We start from the raw sequence: 11454 nt of genomic DNA on the forward strand, positions 1-11454 counted from the left end.
ATGTTAATCAGGAAATTGTATATATACCAAACTGAACGATTGTTGTTTTCTACTCCAAATAAGTTAACTTTAGATTTTAAAATGGAATTTTTTTTATATATCTATATAGCCTATATATATATCTATATATATATACATTTTTTTTAATTTAAGAAGTCAATATATAACATGGATGCATAAACACCTCATTTTATTTCAGTGTTAAATTCTGTTTTAAGTAACAGATTATAATTAAAAATGTGTCCGGACCTTTACTGGTTGTTGATTTTCTTTATTCGGACCCCGCAGATTTTTAATTGGTTACCCCTGAGTTGTCTGGTGTTCAGCAGGTTCAGAACTCTGTAGTGAGGTTACTGACTCATACAAACAGAAGGGCTCATATTACGCCGATTCTAAAAGCTCTTAATTGGCTCTGAGTCTCTTGTCGGTTCCAGTTTAAACTCCTGGTGCTGACCTTCAGGGCCTTTCATAGTCAGGCTCCCTCCTACATTAGAGACTTGTTGTGTCTTTATACCCCCTCTCGGAGGCTGAGGTCTCAGGACCAGAACCTGCTCACGGTCACTCATACTGTTTACAGGACCAGGGGAGATGGCTCCTTTCAGGCGGTCATGCCGGCGCTCTGGAACGATCCTCTGCTTTCCTCGCACTTTTTAGATTTTGTTGTTTCTAAGAGTGAACTGAAAATCTATTTGTTTAAGAAAGCATTTTAGTTCTGCTAGGGTTGTTTTACGACCATGTATTTTGTGACTAAATGTATTTTTATTTGTATTGTAATTTTGTGAAGCACTTTGTGACCTGTATGTCTGTGAAAGGTGCTATATAAATAAACATTACCTACTATCATGTCAGGCCTTGATATGGCATTAAAGGAGATATTTTCCCCAGTGCCTTGGACAAGAGAACATTGCACGTGATGTGGATGAAGTCTTGTGGCCGGAGCCAAAGAGATGACACGTCATCTATTTTTTTTTTCTTTTTCTCAGCAATTTTGTGTTTTGACTTAGGAGGAAAAAAAAAAAAAACTTGTTTCGATGTGTGTAAATAAACGTCAATGAACGAAGTTTGGATCCCTGTATGTTTACAGAACTATGAAAAAATTATGACCTAAAACTGACAGCCTACCTGAAAGAAAAGGGTCATTGTTTCTTTATAAGGATTTCCAGAGCCTTTCATTGAGATATTCACATTTTGTGCTGGATTGTTTTGCGATGTGTAATAGAAAGTACCCGTTCCAAATGGGTTTCCAGTTTGCCTTCTTTCTAGTCCAGCTCAGTATAAAACTTGAAAGTACAGTAGAGGTTTACTCTAAATGCTCCTGGTCCTACTCAAGGGTTTTCATATTTAAAAAAAACCGAGGTTCCTCTCCAGTTACTTCCTTAGTAGTAAACAGTCATTTTGTTTTTAAACTGTATTATCTTTTAGGTATGACCATCACCAATCTTTAACTATTGCAGAGTTAATTTAAAACACAGATCAATAACGGCTAGTTCTTTGCTGCAGTGATCCGTTTTTTCCCAAAGGTTCTTTTTGAGTATATTTCTTAAGACCGTGTAACTTTTTTATATTAAATTCTTCTAGAACAGCTGTTGTAACTTTCCTGGCAGTCATTGTATATTTTCAGATGCTTCTAGCAGCTGTTGTCCTTACGTCGTGAGTACCTTTGGGCTAAACAGAACTCCTTGACAAGAAAACATTTCCTACACAAGCGCTCGTTTTGGATAAGGCCATTCTGCGGGCCTCACACAAAACAAAATCAAAACAAACCCATCATGAAGTCGTTCCATTTGACACAAGCACACCCGTTTCTTGGAAGAAATCATCCTGCTGAAAACACTTTCTACATCATAATCAAACATCCTTGGCTCTCAAACTGGCCTCCCTCCTTCCCTTTCCTCACGTCTATGATTGATTCTGGCTGGACAGTTAGTAGATTTCCATCACTTCCATTGCACGCTGTGGGCGCTTCTCTTTTGTCCTGCTGTTTGAGCAACTGTCAGCTCTGCATCTATTCCTGCTCCTAATAATGTTCCTGGGCAGTGTGCAATCTCCTTGGCTCGTCCTCTTACAGCAGAAATAGTCTGAAAACCCTTTTTGCTGCTGCTTTTGGGGTTGCTGGGAAAGAAACTGGGCCAGAAACAACTATTGGTACGCCAACTGCATGTTTTAGGCAATGTGAATCTCAATTAGAAGCAGTAACTGCCGAATCAATGAAGGGTTTGGGGATTTATGTGCATTGTAGATGTTTATGCAATTTTCACTCATAAGGGAAACTGTAATAAGTGAACATGTAGCTTCGATAAATCAATAACAAATTACAGGAAGCTTAAAACTGGTAGACGGCTTTATTTTCATTCAACAACAAAAAGTAGAAGATATTTACAATTACACTGAGATTTTCATCATTCATTACTCCCCGCTGATGACTGCAGAGACTCAGTAGTAGTCCTCCGGGTCAGCTTTCTCCCCTTGATTCTGAATCTGTTGCTGCTTCTTGTACAAATCAGCAATCTGCCGGGATTGAGAAGGAGGAGAAACATTCAGATAGAGAGAGAGGAAGACAGGAAACAAGGAGGGAAGGAGGAGAAGATCATGAAGTCAGGTCAGTAACATGAAGAGGAGAAGCTAAAAATAACAGTTTGATTATTCATATCACGCGCTTTGAAGTGGGTGACTCGGAGCTGCTGACTGGGAGACGGAGGTTGTGTTCATTTATCAGGGTTTAGGGCCAAAAGGGGGAAGGAGTGAATAATGTGTACGCAGCAGGGTGGCACAGAGGAAGAAAACAATGAAACATTACATTTTTTCTCCAACACGGGATCAAGGTAAATTCTCCTCCTGAAACTTGACTGAGTCCAACATGTCTTGGCTCAGGTTCTCATAATTTTCTCCAACTTTCTCCTAAATTTTGTGCATCATCACAGTTATAAAACATTTAAAAATACATATACAGGTAGATTTCAACAAAGAAATACATTTTAAGTTTTCAATTGTGTTGATTTTGGTGATTAAACATTACAACTAATTAAAAACTTGATCTTACTCATGTAACCTTGGAGACCAACTACAGAAGCCCCAACGGCACCATGTCTTTCCCTGACAGACAGGTCGACTGTTCCAATGCTTTATCTAGGGCCCGCCCCCTGATACTTGTACAGTTGGCAAGCTCCTCCTACAATCAATTCTAGAACCGTTTCTTAAAGTCTTTGCAAGAAGGGTAGTACGGGAGAAACACCTCACTCTGTTATCAAAGAACCAGGGTTACGCGAGTAACCTTAAGTTCGTTTTTAACTTTGTTCAGTATTTCCCTATCAGAACTACAGCTCACTCCTGAATTGTAAAACTGGCTCCAGAAGCGGAGGGTCCCTACCTCAAAAGAGCCAGCATCTCCTGGCTGCAAGACCAGCTAAGCCAAAGATGGTCCAGAGACATCCAGTTGGTAAAACCACACAAAGGTGTGGGGTGAAGCCTAGCTGGCTGCAGCAGAAATATCCTGCACAGAAATGCCCCTGAAGAGGGACAGACCTCTAGTAGAATGTGCACTCGAGCCTTGAGGAGGTTACAAACCTCTACAGCTGTAGGCAAAAGAAATGGCTTCCCCAATCCAGTGAGAGACTCTGATGAGACAAGGGCTTACTCTTGTGTGGGGTAACCTATGACACAATTTACGGGTTGTCTGTGAACAATAGCTTGCTAGCACATAGCCTGGAGCGCTGAGGGGTGTGATGTAGTTGCGCACAGGAAGAAAGCAGGAATTATTGTAGGAGGAGCTTGTTGACCGGACCAGTATCAGGGGCCGGCTCTTGGTACAGCATTGGAACAGTCGACCTGTCTGTCAGGAACTGACTTGGTGACATTGGAGCTTTCATATCGGAAACACTGAACAAAGTTAGAAAAAGAACCAAAAGGTTTTAGTATGAAATAAGACCTATGAATTAGTTTTAATATATGCTTTAATGAGCAACAAATGGACATTGAAACGGGGCTATTAACAGACACCAATGGAAAGTTTGGTGAGAGGAAAAAAAGAAAGGTTGCAGGAATAAGGATTTTAGAGCACTTCATGCTTTTCTCTGTTAAGGTTTATAGAGAATTTTCTAGAAGAATTTGGCAGCGGTTTACACAGCCAAATGCATTTATACCAACTTTAATGACCACAAACCTACTTAACTTAAACACTACAGGAATCTTCATGGTATTAACGAAAGATGAGACACACCACAGCTTACTTTCAGGTTGCTTTTAAAGCATTACGAGCTTCCATTAAACCTGATCGTCTTCAACATGAAGGTACTGAGTGCATATTAAAAAGTACATGAGCAGTAATCAGGATAACGGCTTTATTGGTCTTAATTTTTCCATTTTCAAAGACAGAAATTGGGGTTTATGTAAATAGAAATACTTGAAATATATCACCATATGAAATAAACATATGAAGAAATGTTTGGAACTTTTCAAGCTCAAACAGTATAAGCAATTAAACTTTCAATATCACTCTAATTCCTTGAGATGCAGCAATACCTTTCAATGCCACAAAGTTCCACCTTGATCCCCATAAGGAATAAACACATTTCTTCATTCACGTCGGAGAAAGTTTAGAATGTAAAATGCTGTGATTTATCAAGAAGGCATTAGATCTGCAGTCTTAGGTTGTGCATCAAGGACAACTTTGGTCAGGGTTGTTTATAAACTTATAATTCGTATGGATTTCTCCTCCCCCGTCAAACAAGATACAATCAGACAGGATCCAAATAGTCTGACGCTGCATCAGATAGCATGTTTCTCTGTAAAGCTGTTCCAGGTTGTGCATTTTTAATCTAAATGTGCTTTTCGGTAACTGCAGTTTCTCTTTTTTTGTGATGCAGGCATTACCTTTACAGTACAGTATATTCTAATTTTTTATTTCTATTTATGTTTTTTTATTATGTCTTAACATTTTAGCTTAACACTAACTTCAGTTTTCCTTACTTTGGACTCTTCAATTAAATTCTGACAGCACAAAAATGGCTGTGCTTTCTTCTCCAGTCAGTAAGTACCATGTTGACTTAAAGGGTCAATGTCCATAATTTTTCCCATACTAAACTGAACCTAATAGCCTTTTAAAACACATCAGCTATTAGTTTATATAGAGAGAGCAGCAGCACTTAATCAACTAGTGATCAAAATCCTTACCTCAAAAAAAACAAAAAAACAAAACAAAACGTTTATTAAAAATTGATGGTCGGCTGTTATTGGCGTTCACGTGCTGCGTTAATGCGAGACTCTTATCGGGCGCCGTTTATCTATTATCACCATTGGTTTGGGAGATGGGTCTATATCAACTTAGCTATAATTTTCACCTTGATATTTTAGCGCGGATGTACAGTACAGAGAAAAAGTTTGGACACCTTCTCATTCAAAGAGTTCTCTTTATTTTCATGATTATGAAAATTGTAGATTCATACTAAAGGCATCAAAACTATTAATTGACAAATGTGGAATTATATACTTAAAAGAATGTGAAACAATTGAAAATATGACTTTTATTCTAGGTTCTTCAATGTAGCCACCTTTTGCTTTGATTACTGCTTCACACACTTTTGGCATTCTCATGATGTGACGCGCTGTTGGAGCCTCTTAAGTATTAGATCTGTAACATTATTGATTTACCAAACAAGAAATTAATCTAATACTTAAGAGGCTCCAACAGCGCGTCACATCATGAGAATGCCAAAATAATGTTACAGATCTAAGGTTATGTGCATGGTAAATCTATTTTTAATTATTCATTCATCTCATTTGACCCTCCTCATGTCAGGCAGAAGCAAACAAGCAGAAGCAGCTGCTGTGGCTGATTGTTTGCTTATTGCCAGGAAGTTTCCTTTTGTCATGTTACAAATGTTTTTCATAATGCCCTCCACCTTTTATTAATCACATCCACACAATCTGAGCCCAAAGGAGTAATTATGCTGCTACACCATGCAGCACAGCTAAATGGGCGCCATTTAGGTAAGAAAATCCAGTTTATCGAGTGCATGTATTTTTTCTTTTAATTTTACCGAACCACATTAAATGCATTCCTAGGTGCATCTTCAGAATGAACAGCTGCACCCTCAAGTGGATGATGGTTACATTAAAACACTGAAAAAAAATTAGTTGAATGCTATTCGGATATAACACTTTGAATTTAATAAACCATTAATTGACTATGAATCTTAAACTGCTTATTTGTTTACATCCCCAAACCATATTAAATTAAAACCAAAGTAAAAATAGAAAAAATATTCAAACCCTTTTTTTTTTTCTTCTTCTTCTTTTTCAAAATTCTAGACTTTTAAGTTTCTATCTTTCGGCCATGTTTTGGGGGTGGGGGAGGGGCTTCAGACTACAGGGGTTTGAAATCATGACTGAAAGCTCAAAACAGGAAATGAACAATAGATAACTGGCTGTTGCTTTCAGGGACATTGGGAACTGTAAATATCTTTAAAATATCATTTTTATGTTCGTTTTGTTTATTTTTTTCTTTTCTTGGGACCGTTGAGCCTTCAGCAGCAGTCCCACCCTCACCTCACTGTAAGGTGGGTTGCCTAGCAACTGTGCCAGAGGCACTGACTGATGGAGTCTAAACATTTTCTTTTTTTCAATAATCTTTATCTTGATATTTTTAAACTTACTTATAGAAGACACAAATCTTAGAAAATATAAATGTATATGGCATTAGTGATAAAAATATTCTTATAGAAAAGCAAAAAGTGTGAATTTTAAGCTTTAAAGCAGAGGTTAAGGTCTTTAGATAAAGATGAGTGTCTTTCTTTAAATTTCTAATGGGAGTTGTCAACAAACAGGACATGCGTTCAGCATTCTGTCTGGATGATTTTTAAACAGCTGAAGAAAAAATATTTCTTTTGGAAAACACATCAGCCTGGGGGGATTATTAAATAATAACATTTTATGTAGAAGGTATGGTCTAAGTTGAACCAGATTTATGATCATAACATTAATTTTCACCAAATATATTGATACATTCAATATTTTTGGAAGGATCCAACTATTTGCTTCTTTATTTTGTGTATTTAGTTCTTGAGGAACTGCAGCAGTTGTACCAAGGCTAAAGGAATGTGAGGATAAACCAATAATTTATCCCCACTCCTTATAAGACTCCAGTAAAGTTCTGTAACATTATATCGATTGCAAGTTTAACTTTAGCAAAGTTTTACAGAAAAATGTATTGTAGTCTTACATAAGCCAAACATGAAAGTTTTTATCTAAATGAGTTATGCATTTAATTTCCACCTAGCAGTTTAACCAAGCTGCTGGTTCAACGCTCTCAACCCTGAATCAGCTGAAAAAAGAATCTGCAGGCTCGGAAGAAAAACACAAATGCGAACCAAACTTGAATGTGAAAATTGGTTTTGAACTACTTTTCTTCTTAGTTTCACATCTTTTTTTTTCTTTTCAACACATTTTATGGTCCAAATTTAGCTCTATAAATATACCAGTATGAAGAACTACACAATGGTAAAGTTACTTCTTTTCTTCCTCCGTTGAGTCATTTACTATAGACAACTATTACTGCAGTTCCAGCCATTAGGGTTACTGGCATATGTTTCTATCAGCTTTGCACATCTAGGAAGTGAAAGCATTGCCCGTCTTTCTTTTTATAAAAGCTCAGGCCCAGTGAGACTGGGTGAAAGATATCAGTTGACATCAAAATTCTTATTTGGATGAAGTTTTGAAATTAAACTGCGCCATTCAGGTAAACATATAAACCTGCTGTCTAATGTCTTTTTTAATTTTGCTCTGCCTGTATCCTAGAGTCTTAATCCTGCTGGAGGATGCAGCAGCAGGTAAGCACTGCCTTATATTTAGCTTCATCCATCTTCCATCAACTCTGACCAGCTTTTGTTCCACACTCCACCTCATCATGTTGAAACAATCACATTTCATAGCGGGGATGAGGTGTTCAGGGTAATGTACAAGATTTGCAGGAAGCAAAAGCATTATTTTTTATTATTATACATCTGTATAGATCTTCCCACCTGAGCTGTGAATCTCTACAGCTCCTCTAGAGTTACCAGAGGCCTTGATGCTTCTTTTCTAACGAGTGCTCCTCCTGCTACCTTTGGTAGTCCTTCATGCAAGATGGACTGAAGACAGGCTGGTGATATTGAAATCTACGTATATTGTTCATATCTGAACAACCCTTTATCACCTGCTGCTGCCGTTATTGGCCATTGTGGAGGCATTAGTTCACTTATGTTTTCAAGAAAATCCAAAAAAAACAAAAAGACACCATGAACAGGTGAAATGGATTTACTTTATGTGAATGCAGAACTCCCTTTAGGGATTATTTTATGTGAAGCAAACTTTAAATAAAATAAAAAATGTCTCAATCTACTTCCATTTCTAAATGATGCACTATTATGCATTGGCCTTGAAGACTAAGTTGTTTTTTTTGTTTTTTTTTTAAGGAATGGTCTACTGGTCAGAACTGAACGCAATGCTGCAGCTTTCATTTGCTGGTAAACAGCTTTGTTCAAACAGTTGCAGGAACCTCCTACATAGATTCCTGCCAGTATGAAAAATAACTTTGTCCTTGCAAAGCTGTTCACCCTCGAAATTTTACAGAACTGCTTTTGTGAAGTGACCGTGATGAGAATGATGCAATGTGTTTCTGTGACACTTTAAAAGACTCCAACAAACGTGACAGATTTTTTTTTTCTTTTAGTGTTATAGTCGTTTTCAGATCGCAGAAGGTCGACATGTTTCACCTTCTGCTTCAACACTATCCAGCCATCGTGTTCGGTCGTGTATTTGAGGCTTTGTGGTTTAATGCTCGGCTGGTTTTCTGGTTAATGTGGTCAATCTAATGTACCTGAGCTCCGGTGGTGGCGTCCTCAGGCTTCTTGTCGTCTCTGATCCGAAGGAAACGAGGGAAGCGCAGAGAAATGCCCTTCTCTGCATCCACCTGGAAACACGTGCATTTTCTTTTTTACAACTGTAGAAATGTGAGCACTGTTTTTGCAATTATAAGATTCCCTTTTAACAGTCAGGATATTAAAGTAATTACAAGCCTATTGTTTCAGCTTAATTCAGGCTGCAAAACTAACCCTTTGTCCCATTTTGATCTAGGCCTTTTAAAGCATTTTATCATCTGCTCTGTTTGAAGGGTATGACATTGATTTTTTTCAAAAAAAATCAGCGACTTCTTGAAAACTGAACAAAAATTACTGCATCCAACATTTTAGATGGATCAGAAATATTTAATTTCCCCCCTTTCCACTTGAACAGTTTTATATTACAGAAGGAATCGACCTGTTATGTAAAAAAGGAGGAATTTAAAAAAGAAAACTTCATTACAGTGCGTTTTTTTATTTATCTAAATTTGAGGTATGTACATTGAGACTCGGATTATCAAGATTTCCCTGATGGATCTGCTTCTTTTACAGCACTTATATTAAATCAGTTAAAAAGATTAATTGAGGGCAGCAGAGCAAAACTTGATGAATTCTACAGATAAACACAAGGGAGCAAATTAACAGGTACAAAACTGACCATTCCCATGGCAGCCTTGTAGATGGGTGACAGCGACAAGTCGGCGCACTTCACTTCCCAAACCTGCACTGCGTCTAACCATACGTCAGGCTCAGCGGATTGGTCCACGCGGTAGTAGGGACGTGGTTTGGGCAGGATGTGCTCCTGAAAAACAGATTATACATGTTTACAGGATTGCTTAGGCTATTCATTTTCAGGAGACCAACTTCCAGACTCCTTGCACCATTTCAAGACAAATTTTAACACAAAAGAGCTAAAGTTTGCCATAAGTATATGGCAGAGGGATGGATGGAAAAGAGTTTAATGGATAGAGGGATGGAAAATCAGAAGGATGAAAAGATTAAAAAGTGGATGGATGAAAAAAAAGGATAGAAGGATGTTGCAAGACAGAAAGAAAAAATGGAAACAAGCAAAGAAATGTAAACTACAAAGCAAATCCATTTAAAACCCCTGATAAAGAATAGTAAAAACCCCATTCCAGGAAGTATACCACAATCTCAGGACTAGAGGTAATATGTCCGCTATTTAATAAAGTCACCGTGAAAGGCAACTTTAAACCTGGAGCTGGTTTACAGTTGCCTTTTGTATGTCTGCTTCTTTTTCTATGTCTGCTTCTGTCTCCTTGAATCCCCAGTCGGCCTCGGCAAATGGCCGCTCACACCGAGCCTGGTTCTCTCTTCCTATTAAAAGGTAGTTTTTTTCTCTCCACTGTCGCTACAAGCATGCTTAGTGTGATGGATCGCTTTGAGTCAATCATTCGATGCAATCAACTAGTTTTCCTTAAATAGAAAACTTTGAATCAATGTGAGTGTATAATCTGGTTGAATTGTAAAGTGCCTTGAGATGACATGTGTTGTGAATTGGCGCTATATAAGCTGAATTGAATAGAGGTTTAAACTGCAAAATCAAAGGTGTGAATCTCAAATGATCAAATGTCTCATATATGGTAAAGCCACACAGAGGTTTCTTGGATAAAAAACCACCTCCGGTCTAAAAATCTAATGTTGAATTTTAACAGAGAGCTACAGTTTCAACCAAGATGTGTTGCAATGGCAGCAGTGTGACCTTATTTCAGATTTCTATACCTGCAAGTCTTAAAATCTGAGTGTAATGTTAACTAGAGTGTAGCAGAGTCCAGATAACTGGGTCATATTACAGTAGCGCTGCCGTTTCCCAGCATATTACTCATATTGTAGACATTCAAGGTCTAATGCTCTAATACACACTGAATTATAATGCATGAGCTACTAGGTGTGCGGTTCTATTAAAAGTTGAGCCTAATTGTCAAAAGTTTTGTCAAGTCTTTGAGTCACCAAAAACTTTTCTTATTCTTTCCCAGCAAAGTTAACTGCAAAAAATCGATATCAAAGTAAGACAATTTCTCTTAAAATAGGAGCGTTTCTTCTTGAATTGAGCAGGTTAATGAGAAACTTTGCCAGTGGAAAAATATACTTTACATTTAAAATAAGAAAAAAACAAATGCAGTGTCTTATTCCAAGTGCATAATATCTTACTACTTTATTATATCAGCTGATCCAAAATGCTGCAGCCAGAGTTCTGATGAAAATGAAGAGAATACATCTCTCCTATCCTGGCTTCTCTTCATTGGCTTCCTGTTAAATCCAGAATAGAATTTAAAATCCTCATTCTCACATAATAAAGCCTTAAATGGCCAAGCTCCATCTTATATCAGAGATCTGATTGTTCCTTATGTTCCTAACAGAGCACTTCACTCTCAATCTGCAGGTTTATTAGTGGTTCCTAGAATTTCTAAAAGTAGAATGGGAGGCAGATCTTTTAGTTATCAGGCTCCTCTCCTGTGGAACCAACTACCAGTTTTAGTCCATGAGGCACCCTGTCTACTTTTAAGACTAGGATTAAAACTGTCATGGTTTTGGTTATGTTGTGCTTTACTTTGCTCCT

At 37.6% G+C, this 11454-nt stretch overlaps 1 protein-coding gene across 1 annotated transcript in view; it reads right to left on the reverse strand.

The window, feature by feature from the left end:
• Window positions 1–2334: 2334 nt before the first annotated feature.
• The window catches only part of lig1 (ligase I, DNA, ATP-dependent), a 101060-nt gene continuing 91940 nt past the window's right edge, over window positions 2335–11454 (reverse strand). Inside the window, exons 25-27 of the mRNA XM_015387230.1 lie at window positions 9532–9675; window positions 8852–8944; window positions 2335–2508 (exon numbers count right to left, since the gene is read on the reverse strand). Coding sequence (XP_015242716.1) covers window positions 2434–2508; window positions 8852–8944; window positions 9532–9675 — 312 coding nt within the window. The 3' untranslated portion in view covers window positions 2335–2433. The remainder of the gene's footprint in view (window positions 2509–8851; window positions 8945–9531; window positions 9676–11454) is intronic.

The sequence above is a fragment of the Cyprinodon variegatus genome, unplaced genomic scaffold, assembly GCF_000732505.1.
Source record: "Cyprinodon variegatus isolate N-32 unplaced genomic scaffold, C_variegatus-1.0 Scaffold17, whole genome shotgun sequence".
Taxonomy (NCBI): Eukaryota; Metazoa; Chordata; class Actinopteri; order Cyprinodontiformes; family Cyprinodontidae; genus Cyprinodon; species Cyprinodon variegatus.